The 15,453-nt window shown below is 46.7% G+C and overlaps 1 protein-coding gene across 2 annotated transcripts in view; it reads right to left on the bottom strand.

Moving 5' to 3' along the window:
- Positions 1-4,973: 4,973 nt before the first annotated feature.
- eefsec (eukaryotic elongation factor, selenocysteine-tRNA-specific) overlaps positions 4,974-15,453 on the bottom strand; it is a 47,269-nt gene continuing 36,789 nt past the window's right edge. The window contains exons 8-9 of one of the 2 annotated variants that reach the window (XR_009120073.1): positions 5,599-5,777; positions 4,974-5,219 (exon numbers count right to left, since the gene is read on the bottom strand). Coding sequence is in view for 1 of the 2 variants with exons in the window: in XM_058055395.1 (XP_057911378.1) it covers positions 5,674-5,777 (104 nt within the window). In the remaining variant the exon portion in view is untranslated. Of the gene's footprint in view, positions 5,220-5,327; positions 5,778-15,453 lie in introns of those variants that run through there. The other variant, XM_058055395.1, reaches the window with a different exon arrangement.

Here is a 15,453-nt window from a genome sequence, read left to right on the forward strand (position 1 = left end):
AACCATTTGTATTATAGTACGTCTTTACAATAAACGGTACCATAGAAATTGTACCACTTCAGATTGGTCAGTGTACAGCGTCTTTTGTGGTATACATTTACTACACAGAACATGACTCAACATATTATTACTGATAAAATTGCAAGATATTTGTCTTGCACAGTTGAGCAGTGGGCTTGGTGGAGGAAACATACATTCCTAAATGTAGAGTGACATTGTGAAGCAGAAACTGGGCCACAGCCCAAACCCACCCCAATGATGGCAGGCGCCTTCCTGTGGAAGCTGAAGGTGAAGACGACAGAGCGGCCAAGTATGTCTCCTCCACATCTGAACCCAATGGAGCACCTGTGGGGCATCATCAAGCAGAGGAAGAGGAGCAAGGTGGAGGAGTGAATGGCGTTCAAAGTATTTGCACACTTGCATACTTGTCGTTACTTAAAGGGGAACCGCAGTTTCATTACAATCCTATGTGAAACATGAACAGATACTCCCTTTTCTGTGCATTCTGGCATGACAAAACAAGTTAATATAAGTCAGCTAACTAAAAGATGTCACAGATGTTATATTCGCTTAAAAATAATATTTATATATTGAAAATATTGAAGTTTCATTTTATTATCTGTCAAGAAATGTCCTGAGACATCCGCTGATTGAATATCTACTATGCACTACTGACATACTTTTTCTTTTTAGTCATCTAATAAAGAAAACTGTCACCATTTCTTTTTGGTGGCAGACCAGTGATAGGTCCATGCAATCATCATATAACTTTGCGTTGTTACTGCATTTAAAAATATAATTATTCACTATAAAATCAGATGAATTGGATTTACATGATTTACATGATACATGAGTTACCTGGGTTTTTGAATTGACAGGCTGGCATACACTCACGTATAGCTCTGGATTTGCATACAAATCCAAAAGGCGTGTGTTTATTTATTTTTTGGTAAAAACACAAGAAAGGCAAAGGTGACCTGGCAAATGTGACATGCTGGCTAGCGACGCGCTCCTTTTTAATTTGAGCTGATTGCCTTTGTGACAAGCGCACAACTTTATCACCCCGCACCATCAAGCAGCTTTTCATTTCCTCTCCCTTTTATTACTTTTCTTTTATCATTTAATTTTCTAATATAATGTGCCAGCGGCCCCCTCAACCACTGCAGACAGATACCTTGTTATTCTCACTCCATAGATCAGGCCTTTTGTTGGTGAAATCACCGTTTTATGACATCTGATCATAAACGGCATACAAGCCATCTCCTATTGCTTCACACAAGGAAAAGGAAGAAGCTCTGAGAAAGACGAGACACAAAGTCGACAACTTTCACACACTGAGGTGGGGCGAGGGACGGAAATCGGGCCAAAGGAAACTGGAGACATGGACGAGAGCACTGAGAGGAGAAAGAGCGGCGATAAAAGAAAAGAGACACGGATCCTCCTCACCTGTAGCCGCTGCTGTACACTACCCATCGGAAGCCCCTCCCCCTTCATCTGCACCCACCAGCTTCGTCACATCTTTCATTTCAGGGGGGTATTGTGCCCGCGACCACAACACCCTGTTGTATTGTCCTTTTAACGGCGGCGATATAATGAGGCTGTTTTGTCACCTACAGAAGAGAGGTTGTGTGCAGACACAAATCACTGCAGGCATTCACGGCGACGACCAGTCAAGGAACCGGCACACAATGTCTTTCCTAAACAGTTTGACCCCATTAAACGTGTGTCTCTCTCACACACACACACACACACACACCTACCTACATGGCCTCACATATTTGACGCTGAATGAGGCAATGTGAGAATAATGGAAGCAATTCAGCACTATGCCTGACTTCAAAGTCTTATTTCTGGGCATGAAGGGCAGAATATTTGGAGCACAGATTCATTTGTAGGGAAAACAATAGCATGGAAAAGCCTGCACAATAATTTAGTCAGATTACAGTATCCAACAAGAGTACAACCCTCATACATTTCAGTATCCATTCATATTACAGTACGCTATACTGTCTCTGCTCTAGGGATAGCACTAGTAAGCGTAAAATGCACAGCTTGTATTGCAGTATATGTCAGTAGAAATTCTTCCAATAACAAGAAAATGACTTATAGAGGTATAAATGATCAGTAAAGATGAAAAGCAGAGTAGATGAAGTAAACATGTTAAAATGGCAATAAAGACCAGTGAAAGTTGGCGTAACCTCTTACGGAGCGTGAAGAATACGTACCACGATATATATATAAAAAAATCACCCAACCCTTCTCTTGACATTTCAGTTCCAATGTTAAAAACTCTTGAGAAATGAAAGTTGCTTTTGATATGGTGTACTGGCATTATTTTGCCATATATTATCACTATATTCATGAAAAAAATGGTCTCCAAATCACGTAGACCAGTGGTTCCCAAACTTTTCACACCGCGTACCCCTTCAGACATTTGACCTGAAGACATATCTCACTGCATCTGGAATAATGCTAATCAGTGGGAATACTCTATAGTAGTGGAGATTAGATTCGAGACAAAAACAACACTCACCTGACAGGTTCCCAAATATTCTCTAACAGGAAGTCAAGTTGGAGTCCGCCCACACACACGAAGGATGCCTGGACACAGGACAGAAAATGCCTACTTTATCCCTTGTCCATTCAATATACTCTATACACAGAATGATTCACAATGACCCATTACCAATCACCCGGCAACCTGTGCTGTTATTAAACCATCTGAGTTGTTTATTAGCAGGGTTATGACAAACCTACCTGAATTACCCAGGAACACCCACTTCAGGTGGAATGGCATTGGCCTGCTACATCTAACCCTCAAGTTATATCTTGTTTTAAAGACCAAAACCTCCTAAGCACATACATTGAACACGCATACTCTGATGAAACACACGTAAAAAAGCAACAGAACGAGCTAGCTTAACAAGGCTAGCTCAAAACTAGTTTAACAAGGCTAACTAGAACATGTTAGCTTAACAAGGCAAACCATACTAACAGCTAAACGCTACATGCTCCTTCTAAAACAACACTGAAAGTCTGTATGTTATTTAAAATAACAATTAGTCTTACCGTTCAATGTCTTCTTCAGAAATATCAACTCAACTGCGCCGCCTCCATGACGTTTCTAAGTATTTTCGTCGGTGTTAAAAAGTTACATTTTCCCGCTACAAAGCAACCAAACTTGGACGCAGCTCCTTAAACCCCCGTGATTGGCTACAGGAGTTGGTCAACGCCTCTAATGAGCTAGCCTCGTAATTTGAGATCTGATTGGTCAAACAAGATGTCAATCAGCTAAGATGCTTCAAAACAACCACATTACCAGAGAGGTAAAAATAAAACACACACATTTTAGATTACAATGAAAGCAAAAGGAAGTAGGCCAGCATAAAGGGTGTTTATTTAATATTAAATATTGTTTTAACACAAAAAATAAACAGTACACAAAAAGAAAACCTGATACATCTATAAATCTAGAATTGTATTTATAATCTAATGTCTTTTTTAATCGTCAATGGCGCCACCCCAACACTAACTCCTATTGAAAATGGGAAATGTGTAGCCATGGTAAATTTGTATAGGAACAAAGTAAAGCAAATCAATTAAGATGAAGTGAATGCTTATGGAAAAATATATTCAAAAATATTGAAATACTAAATATTCTCAATCTCAATATAACCAAAACCAAAAACATTTTCGTTGCACAAAAATGTGTGCTGTAAATATATTCTTTGATGATCATTTCATTTCATAGGGTACACAATTCCTGCTAAGTCTTTATGCCAGCATTTTTCATTATATTTTTAAAATCAATAAAATGTACAATGATAAAAGTCAATGTATTATTTTTAATATGTTCTGCTATTACATCAGTTATTAAATTATTAATTATTTTTTTATTCCATATATAATTATAATTATTCTGAACATTTTTTTTAGAATTATTTCAATTTATTTGGGCTTTTAAAATGGATGGCTGGGCAACACAACAGAAAAGCGCATTGACTTGATTGAATTTCATACGGAGGTATGGTGTCCATCCCAACTAGCAAAAAGTGTGCCAGACTGAGATGTCAGAAATACATTCATCATGCTTCACTGTCATGACTGCCGAGATGACTGCCGAGATGACTGCCGAGATGACTGTCGAGATGACTGCTGAGATGACTGCCGAGATGACTGCTGAGATGACTGCCGAGATGACTGCTGAGATGACTGTCGAGATGACCGCAGGGCCAACATTGACGGGAGACAAAGAAGGCCTTTATGTTCTTGTGCTTCTTTGCAAACTTGTGTGTTTCTGCGAGCGGCACGTGCACAGATTAATACGCCATTGTGAACGGTGGCGGCGGTGGGGGGCAACAGGGGATCATGTGACAAGAGTCAGACTGAACCCGGCGCCTACACGCTTCTCAGGGGTCACGCCGGGGTTATTATGTGGTTAATGCCCCCCCCACACACACACACACAGGCAGCATACGGTAGACCACATGATTAATTTCCACATAACCGCAAGTGTATTGTGTGTGCATAATAATAACAATTGTCATGACTGTGTGTCCGTGAGCGTGTGTGTAACAATGCACTTTGCCTACCTTCTTCCCGGGTAACCTGAGCGTTCTGTCCTTTCTCTCCACCATTAATGACATCAACACAGTTTGGACATCACGGGAAGGAGACGTCAGGGACCGCCATGGACGAATGAGACGGAAGCGCCATTATGAGGTATTATGAAGACAAGTGGAGGAAGTAAGGGAGAGGCTCTAGATCGGGTTTCCGTGTGTTTTCATGACCCGTTCCCATTACAGTAATGCCCACTTAACTGGAGCATAAAAGGCCCGCCATACGCACAATAAACACCATTACACAACAAATTAGCACCAGTATGAGATGTTAAATGTACTGGGTGTGCGTTACCTAAGCTACCCCCCACCCCAACTGGTCCTGGCGCCTCTCCCCCCCCCCCACACACGCACACGCAGTAACTTCATTACCTCCCTCATTCCTCTTAGCGAGCGCAGCCAATTGAAACCTAATTACCACACCAGCGCCAAATGAAAAGCTTTTCCTCTCAATGACTGCAATCCATCTCCTGACAAATGAACAGCGCCGCTTGGAGTGTGTTAGAGCATCATCCCCCGCACAGGAACATCTTCATCAAGGCTTCCTTTCAAACGCTCTGGCAGCGGCGCATTCTTGTTCCGATCATCACATTCAAATAGCTGCAAGAGAAGGAAGAAACACTTTTATTCTACAATTCTTCTTCTAATACACTCCTAGCTGGTGAAGAATGTGAAGAAAGGACATTTGGCACTGTTGTATCTTAAGGAGGGCCGCACGGTGGACGAGTGGTTAGCATGTACGCCTCACAGTCAGGAGATGGGAAGATCTGGGTTGGAATCTCCACTTGGGCATCTCTGTGTGGAGTTTGCATGTTCTCCTCAAGCATGCGTGGGTTTTCCTCCCCCATTCCAAAAACATGCTAGGTTAATTAGCCACTCCAAATTGTCCATAGGTATGAATGTGAGTGTGAATGGTTGTTTGTCTATATGTGCCCTGGGATTGGCTGGCCACCAGTCCAGGGTGTACCCGGTCTCTCACCTGAAGACAGCTGGGATAGGCTCCAGCATCGTCATCCTTTAACGGAACAATGGAGGTTCATGTGGTGCGGGGGCGTCAAACGGTGGAGGGGGCTGGAGGCCCTGGTCCAACACTTGACCAAGGACTTCTTCCAGAGGAACAAGCTGACTCTTTTGGACCATCCTGCGTCTTCCCCTCATCTAAATCCAATGGAGAAGATTTGGGATGGATTTAGAAAAAAATGTGTACTGTGTATAGTTCGAATACTTAGCGAGTACGAGTAAAGGTGAGCAGGCTACAAGGTTAGCTTCCTCTGGTTGTGCCTGAACAAAGACAAAGCTCACATGGGATTGGTGAATATGATTATCATTGTGTCAACATTCAGTAGAACGTATAATATAGTTCTAGTTATGATGTTGGTCCAAAGCGCTCAACTGTTGCAACCATCGAGATATTAAAGATATGGGAATACTGACAAATGCTGGGGGGGTTATGGAGTCTGGGCGCTGTTACAAGGAGGAAATATGAAAAAAGCAGAGCGGCCAATCATACAGCTGGGCTGAGATGTTCCAGGATGAGAATACCGCAGTCGCATGGATACGTCATATCGTCATTCCCAGACGTGATCACTGGACCAGAATCCAGGTGCCTTCCGGTAACCACGGCATGAGAGCCTAATGTGTCATTCCCATCGGCCGTCAGCCGTAATTGCACTTGGTAATTAATAATGGCAGGTATCCGTTACATATCAGACGCTTAATCCAATGATGTGGTCCTTGCAGAGATAATGGAGGCCAGGCATCAAGGTTATCAGGATGGCGCAGGGACATCACCAGTTCCCTTCTTGTCTCGTTCTCGATGATGGCGTTTTTCTACGGTCCAGCATGCTAATTCATGCTAAGTGTGCTCTCCGCCCGGAAACAAATGCTTATCACGCGGAGGGCAAAGTGCTCTTCATTTGAAAGTCTTTATCGCCGGTCGGTCGCGGCCAAACAGATTTGGATTGACGATTGGTCAGAGCTGGGCGGTGTGCAGGTACTAATAGCATTAGGGTCCTTCTGGCTCCGCCTCTGCCTGTCTATCTTAATCCACTTACACGGCATCACACAGACCCGGCAGGGCGGCACGGGACCTTCCGCTGCACCGTCATCCATGTCATCATGGCAGGTGACGCCTCCTGTCACAAAGACAATCTTTGACCGGCAATTTGGCACGGATCCTTAAAGGCAGCAGTGTGCTCATGCTGTTATAGAAGATCTTTGACTGGCATTTTTGTGGCAGGTCCTTAAAAGCAGCAGAGCGTGCCCGCCTGTCACGTAGGGGATCTTTGACTGGCGTTTCTAAATAAACGGCAGATGACTTCCATCGGATTTTGGAGCAGGACCCTTAAAAAAAGCAGAGCACACCTGCCTGTCAGGTAGAGGATCTTTGCTGGGTCATTTTGCAGTGGATCCTTAAAAACAGCAACACGGTCATGTTGTATAGAGGATCTTTGACTGGCATTTGGCAGATCCTGAGAACCAGCAAAGTACACCTGGTTGTCACATAGAGGATCTTTGACTGGTATATATTTTTTACTCTGCAAAAGCACATTTTTCACATTGAGGATCTCTGTTATTCAAAACAGTGAGTGCTCTTGCCATGTTGATGATCTTTGACGAGCATTTCTGCAGTACGTATAAAGAACTGCTAATGTCATATAGAGGATCTTTGACTAGCGTTTATATAAAAACAGCGAAGCTCTTCTGTCATACTGAGGATCTCTGCTTCTTGCAAACAGCAGAATTTATTTTTTTGGTTCCTGAAAACAGCAGAGCACCCCGTCATATAGAGCATCTTTGACCATCACGTTTGTAGCAGGTTCTTCAAAACAGCAGAACACAAATGATGTTAGCCTGGCTTTTTACAGTAGGTTCTGTCATATAGAGGATCTTTGGCTGGTGATTTTTTTTTTACAGTAGGTTCTTAAAAACAGCATATTGCTCCTGTCATATAGAGGATCTTTGGCTGGTGATTTTTTTTTTACAGTAGGTTCTTAAAAACAGCATATTGCTCCTGTCATATAGAGGATCTTTGGCTGGTGATTTTTTTTACAGTAGGTTCTTAAAAACAGCATATTGCTCCTGTCATATAGAGGATCTTTGGCTGGTGATTTTTTTTACAGTAGGTTCTTAAAAACAGCATATTGCTCCTGTCATATAGAGGATCTTTGGCTGGTGATTTTTTTTTTACAGTAGGTTCTTAAAAACAGCAGATTGCTCCTGTCATATAGAGGATCTTTGGCTAGTGATTTTTTGCAGTAGCTCCAGAAGGCTTCTGCCAGTGGAGCATGAGGAGCATGAGGAGCATGAGGAGCATAAGGAGCATGAGGAGCATGAGGAGCATGAGGAGCATGAGGAGCATGAGGCGCATGAGGAGCATGAGGAGCATGAGGAGCATGAGGAGCATGAGGCGCATGAGGAGCATGAGGAGCATGAGGAGCATGAGGAGCATGAGGCGCATGAGGAGCATGAGGAGCATGAGGAGCATGAGGAGCATGAGGAGCATGCACGCTATGGTGTAGACAAGTCATGTCGCCATCCCCGATCCAGGAAGTCATTGCGTTAGCGGAAGAGAGAAAGCGAGGCTGTGAGAACCAGACCTGGTGATCCACACAAAGGAGAGGCGGGCTGGACTACGAGGCTACTTTGTCCCGGCAACACGATACGGGCGGCCACCAAAGACGGAGGCCTGAATGGAGAGAATGCTAGTTTGGTTTACAGACGCTGAGACCGGGACGCAGGATTACCCGGCATCTGACCCGGCATCTGACCCGGGCCCAGTCCAAGTGGAGACGTGTGCTCCATTGAAACGTGCCTCGCCTCCAACAAATGTCCGTGCGTATTTGATTTGCATGATTGCTTCCTGCCTGATAGAAGCCTGGTGCGCTACGGTGGTCCACGCTGCGGCAGCGCCAAGGTGCACCTTATCTGCTCGTACCGCCACACGGGTGCACGGATGCAAATCAGGCCAAAGGCAAATGGGACTTGACTTAGATAAGCCAAGAGATACTTGACACATTTTATTCTGACAAAACCACTTCCTGTTTGCCTTATACGGATTATAAATAGAGATATAATAAATAGGCATGGCCGAAGTGACTTTTGCCGATATTGTCAAACGTTCCGATTCCGATATCGATAACAATATTTATACCATCACATATACTTTTATTGAGCAGTGTTTCTCAATTATTTTTTTGAAGTTTTTGAAATACTAGAGAAGGTGATAATATGAATTGAAGTACCCGTACTGTCCAGACTGAACTTGAAACTGAAAGCAGGAAGATGCCCCAAAATGGAGACCAAGTACCAGCGTATTCAGGAGTCAGATTGCATGCTGAGTACTCTGAATGTGTACATGTTGGCAAGTCTGCATTACAAGGAAAACCTCTCTCGGGTTCTTAAAAATAGCAGAACTTTCCCGCCATATAGAGGATCTTTGATCAGGTTCTTAAAAAGACCAGAATACAGGATCTTTGACTGGCATTTTGGTTTTTTGCTGTAGGTTCCTAAAAATAGCAGAGGGCTCTCGTCATATTGAGGATCTTTGACTATTTTTAACAATGTGGGTTAAAGCTGGAGCAAATCCTCAGGCCGCACACACACACACACACACACACACACACACACACACACACAGACACACACAGACACACACACGTCTACCACTTAACACTTGGCCTGTAGGCGACGTGCCGCCCATAAGCGAGCGTGATGAAAGGAGAGAAGGATGTAAAGACGAGAGAGGAGCGTGGTGACATTCAATCAGCTCTCCATGATCACAAAGTGGAAATGAAGCTCTGGGATTATCTCCCAGAAGATCACGCTGGTCTTTGTGTCCCGTTGGACCGTCTGACAGCTACTTTACCTTCTCTGCTTCATAAACGGGGAATTAGCGTCCAAGGCTCGCTTTGCTGCGTCTTTGTCTGCAGACGTCGCCGCCGCGTGCGACAAGGAGCTAACACCTCGTCAATACAGATGGAAGCCGCTGGGGGGGTGGGGGGGGGGGGGGGGGAGCAATTCCAATCTTAATCCCTAACACTTTCTAAACTCCCAGATTTAGCTTGTCTTTGCTCACCTTGTCTGCGTCCTAAATCAGCGTCCACTGGGGAGGGATCAGCGTCAGGGTAACCTCCTTCACTCTCTCCTTTCAACCGCTTCACAACCACTCTTACAGAGGGGCCCAAGGCTGGGGACATGCTCTCGGGAACCACGGGGCCCGAGGCTGGGGACCTGCTCTCGGGAACCACGGGGCCCGAGGCTGGGGACCTGCTCTCGGGAACCACGGGGCCCGAGGCTGGGGACCTGCTCTCAAGAACCACGGGGCCCAAGGCTGGGGACCTGCTCTCAAGAACCACGGGGCCCAAGGCTGGGGACCTGCTCTCGGGAACCACGGGGCCCGAGGCTGGGGACCTGCTCTCAAGAACCACGGGGCCCAAGGCTGGGGACCTGCTCTCAAGAACCACGGGGCCCAAGGCTGGGGACCTGCTCTCGGGAACCACGGGGCCCAAGGCTGGGGACCTGCTCTCTGGAACCACGGGGCCCAAGGCTGGGGACCTGCTCTCAAGAACCACAGGGCCCGAGGCTGGGCCCCTGCTCTCAGGAACCACGGGGCCCGAGGCTGGGCCCCTGGCTCTTGGGAACCACGGGGCCCGAGGCTGGGGACCTGCTCTCGGGAACCACGGGGCCCGAGGCTGGGGACCTGCTCTCGGGAACCACGGGGCCCAAGGGGAGGAAGAAGAAAAGGAAGAGGAAGGGGAGAAGGAGAAGATGGGGAAGGGAGAAGAAGAAGAAGGGAGAAGGAGGGAAGAAAAGAAAAAAAGATGGAAGGACAAGAAGGAGATGAAGGAAGAAAAAGAAGATGGAGCAAGAGGGAAGAAGAAAGAAGAACAAAGGAAGGCCAAATAGGGAGAGAAACAGAAAGAAGGAAGAAAAAGAAGGACAAGAAAGGAGGAAAAGGACAGAGGAAGAAGTAGAAGGAAAAGGAAGATGAGGAAGAAAGAGAAAGCAGAACAAAGCAGCAGGAAGAGGAAGAGGAAGAAGAAGAGGAAGAGGTTTGTGATGATTGGGTGCCTTCCAGTGCAGCATTAAAGATGGCAGCAGGGCTGATAGTTTTAACAGAATGGAGTGGTGATAAGGAGCAGAGAGGGAGATGATGGAGGGAGAAGTTAATTACCTGAGCAGAGGGCATGCAGAGAGAGAGAGAGAGAGAGAGAGAGAGAGAGAGAGGGAGGGAGAGAGAGAGGGAGGGAGAGAGAGAGGGAAAGAGGGAGAGAGAGGGAGAGGTGATTGGAATGAAGGATGTGGAGATAGCTGGCGTGGCTTTCCCTCCCGCATGCATGCAGAAATTTAATGGAGGCTTGTTGGTCCTCCAAAGACCACGGACAACCTTGGAATATTAAACAGGAATCTCACACACACACACACACACACACCTACACACACACGTTGAGATGTCTCCCACCAAAGGAGGTAAGGTGGGACACTTGACACTATTGGGGGGGTATACTGTATGTATTAAGGGACATGTGTCAAACCCAAGGTCCTGGGGCCTGGTGTGGCATTCCGCATCATTTAGGGCGGTGGGAATGGTGTGTATCAATCATGAACACCTAGCATAATAGTGTCTAAAAAGGCTACTAAGCTAACATTAGCATGTTAACAAAGCTACTAAGCTAATGCTAGCATGCTAACATCAAGCATAATAGTGGCTAAAAAGGCTACTAAGCTAACATTAGCATGTTAACAAAGCTACTAAGCTAATGCTAGCATGCTAACATCAAGCATAATAGTGGCTGAAAAGGCTACTAAGCTAACATTAGCATGTTAACAAAGCTACTAAGCTAATGCTAGCATGCTAACATCAAGCATAATAGTGGCTGAAAAGGCTACTAAGCTAACATTAGCATGTTAACAAAGCTACTAAGCTAATGCTAGCATGCTAACATCAAGCATAATAGTGGCTAAAAAGGCTACTAAGCTAACATTAGCATGTTAACAAAGCTACTAAGCTAATGCTAGCATGCTAACATCAAGCATAATAGTGGCTAAAAAGGCTACTAAGCTAACATTAGCATGTTAACAAAGCTAAGCTAATGCTAGCATGCTAACATGAAGCATAATAGTGGCTAAAAAGGCTGCTAAGCTAACATTAGCATGTTAACAAAGCTACTAAGCTAATGCTAGCATGCTAACATCAAGCATAATAGTGGCTAAAAAGGCTACTAAGCTAACATTAGCATGTTAACAAAGCTACTAAGCTAATGCTAGCATGCTAACATCAAGCATAATAGTGGCTAAAAAGGCTACTAAGCTAACATTAGCATGTTAACAAAGCTACTAAGCTAATGCTAGCATGCTAACATCAAGCATAATAGTGGCTTCATCCAGATCCATTGAGACCTTTTCAAGTGACAAACAAATAAACGGCGGCTAGAGATCACAGCAAGTTTAGAGGCAGTTCCATTTTGGATGCAGTTGTACCTAATAAAGTGGCTGTGCATTGGCTTCCTTTCGGAGGAATCTAGGACGCCACGAGGGGGGCGAGGGGGGGGGGGCAGAGTTTCCATTAATAGAGCAAACTTCAGAGGCAAATTACTGCGGCGCCGCAGAGATAGCCATCAGAGCGCGGCGGCCATGCACCCCGAGTCTGTTACCGCGGCGCTCGCTACGTTTCCATTAGCATCATTAGCAGCTCTTATCGCTCGCGTCCTTCAAAGCGCCACGTGGAGATGTGGAGCACGTTTGGTGAGCTGCTGGTCGGCACCCTGAACATCAGAATAGTAGCTGGAGCCAAATGTCCATTTTTAGAGGAGGAAGTGGTGGAGTGGAGGTCCTCTGTGATTGGTCCCTGCAGACCAGCCCTGCGGCTCATTCGCTGGCTGCACCGTCATTTTGTTAAAGGGCACGGCTGGCTTCCTGTGCTGCTAAACATGTCTGGCAAATGAGGTTTGGGATGCCTGAGGGGAGAGACCTGAATGGAAGGGTGGGCGGGGGGGCTCTGGTAATGGAGCCAGATGAAGGAGGAGAGCAGGAGGACGGGGAACGAGGAGGCAAGGCCGAGGTAATGGAGCCACTTGAAGGAGAGCAGGAGGACGGGGAACGAGGAGGCAAGGCCGAGGTAATGGAGCCAGTTGAAGGAGCAGAGCAGGAGGACGGGGAACGAGGAGGCAAGGCCGAGGTAATGGAGCCAGTTGAAGGAGCAGAGCAGGAGGACGGGGAACGAGGAGGCAAGGCCGAGGTAATGGAGCCACTTGAAGGAGAGCAGGAGGATGGGGAACGAAGAGGCAAGGCCGAGGTAATGGAGCCAGTTGAAGGAGCAGAGCAGGAGGACGGGGAACGAGGAGGCCAGGCCGAGGTAATGGAGCCAGATGGAGGAGAGCAGGAGGACGGGGAACGAGGAGGCAAGGCCGAGGTAACGGAGCTTCAATGAAGTGGAGAAAACATGGCGGCGTAAAAGTCGCATTAGCTTTGATGAACGGGTCCGCTTTGAGTTTCTGACCTCGACGTCAACGCCGAGCGAGAGCCGCGTTCCCGCTGACCTGGCAGGTCAGGAGCCAGCCTGAAGTCCGACACCAAGCAGAAGAAACCAAAGCATCGTGTGAGAGGGAGATCCTTCGCCTCAGCAATGGTCGATAAAAACATCCATCATGACAAGACGTGCCGCTCGGCGCGACATCATCTCCTCGTAAACACGTCGTGAAACTACTTTCCCCCCAAGATGTCAGGGAGGGGAATAGTCCGCTCTAGGGTCAAGGGTCAAGCGTCAGCATCGTAAAAATGGTTTTAACGATACGTTTTAAGTCGCATTTTACCAACCAAAGCGGTCATGAAAGTGTCTTCTAGCCTGGTACAGTTTGGACTTGAAGCCACGTTCTGTAGATAACGTACGTCTCCAAACTCCATGACACGAGTCCTCAACTTGGCTTCAATATCTTCGATATTTGGCATTATGTTCTACATTCTTACATTTTTTGATAGTGCCAGCCAGGACACGCTAGCTAGCTAGCTAGCGCTCGCAGTTCAGCCTCATATTTGGAAGCGACGCCATCGGGGTGACACCTCAAACAAAGGCTGCTCCACAAAGATGCTGGACTTGCTTCAGTCTACTGTTCATCCAAATAGTAGTCATGCCAAAATGATGTGTTGCTGCTGGATGTTCACAACATCCCAGTCATTTCATTTGCTTGAAGCTTGAAGAATCAACGGAGGAGGCAAGTTCAGAGCAGGAGAGCCGCATGGAAGCCCACCTCCAGTCCTGTTCTTGGCAGTGATCCTTTCACTGATGACTGCTATGAAGAAACGCATTTTGAAAAAGGTTGCTTTTGTTATACGAGATTAGGTCTGCGGGAACACGACGAGATTTGAACGTTACTTTTAAGAAAAGTACCATGAAAAAATACTAGAATATATTGCAATGTACTCATTCAACTTCTACTACGTTGAACTCTTCCTCACTCTGTGTGTATGCTGGCGGCCCCGCCTCCACCCACTGAGGGAACGCTAATGTGTGACGGACAAAAGGTCTCACTCTCTTCATGCCGTTGTTCTAGGAAACTAGCGACCCTGCATGGTTGGAACCGTAGACCCTTGAGGTTCCTTTTCCTGCGCTAGTGTTAGCATTAAATGCTATTACTTATTTCAATGTTTGCCCCACGGAAAGCAAATAATGACACTCACGCCCCCTGCCCCCCCACCCTCTCCAATGGCCCCCGTGCAGGCCCGTAATTGGATTGGTCCGGCGTTAACTCCATTAAGCGGAGCCAAGCGGTTCCCCGGGTTGGCAGCAGTCCTTTGCTGCCATTAGCGGCTTTTACCGCCAATCAACAAATCATCTCGCCGGCGTTTTGGGCGTGGCGGATGTTTGCGTCTGTGAAACCATTAAAGGATGTTTGTTGCACAATTTGAGCGGGCCAATCTAATCAGGGGACGAGGAGTCAAGCGGGACGGCGGGTGCCAGGCGGGGCGGGCGTGTCTCGGGTTACCCCAGGGGTGGTCCAGTAATGTCCGTCATTAGAATCCAATCATCATCAAGCAAACGAGCTGCAAGGAGGCTTGATCCAGCAGCATGGTCTTCCTTCCCGGCAGCATATGGACGCTGGCCCTTTAAGATGAACGGCACAGTGGGGGGTTGAGTGTTTAGTAGAGGTGTCTGTGAGAATATACAAACATGTACCAATACAAGTCAAAATGGAGAGAAATAAAGTTTTCCATGAATGCATTTTGTTTGAGCAACACATTCATCGGAAGACAAGCAGCACAGAAAAAGGATGGCTGGTGCGGCAATGCTGCCTCTGTCCACAAGAGGAGCCCAGAGGGAGGCTGACATCATCGCAGCGCATCAAAGAATGAGCCGCTCAGATGCAATGCATGATGGGAAAAGTAGTTTTTGTTCCCGTTCTTGTAAATGTGCAAGGTTTGCTTGGGTTCTTCCGACAAGTGAGGTCAGTGGAGGACAGAAGGTCTGGCATTGTTTCAGCGTTTAGAAGGTTCAAGGGATCTCCTGGCCAGAACCTTAAAAGGAGACACAAGCCAAGCGGGACGCCCACCATTGTGGAGGTCCTCCACTGACCTTTGTCCACTTTATTGCCAGCGTAGTAATAATTTGGCTTTACCTTTTATCCGGGAACATGGGGGGGGGGGGGGGGGGGGGGCAGCACCAGGTCTCCTCAGGAAGCAATAAGCTCAGCAGCGATAACGATCTGAGTCCAGGGAAGAGGGAGGTGGGGGTGGTGGGGGTCGGGGGGGGGGGGGGATGCGGGAAGCTGACGGCGGAGCGTTTCAGTCTTATCCAGCCGCACTCGGGAAGCTTATTTCTCCGGTTTGACCCCAGGAA

This window comes from Doryrhamphus excisus, chromosome 18, assembly GCF_030265055.1.
Source record: "Doryrhamphus excisus isolate RoL2022-K1 chromosome 18, RoL_Dexc_1.0, whole genome shotgun sequence".
Classification (NCBI taxonomy): Eukaryota; Metazoa; Chordata; class Actinopteri; order Syngnathiformes; family Syngnathidae; genus Doryrhamphus; species Doryrhamphus excisus.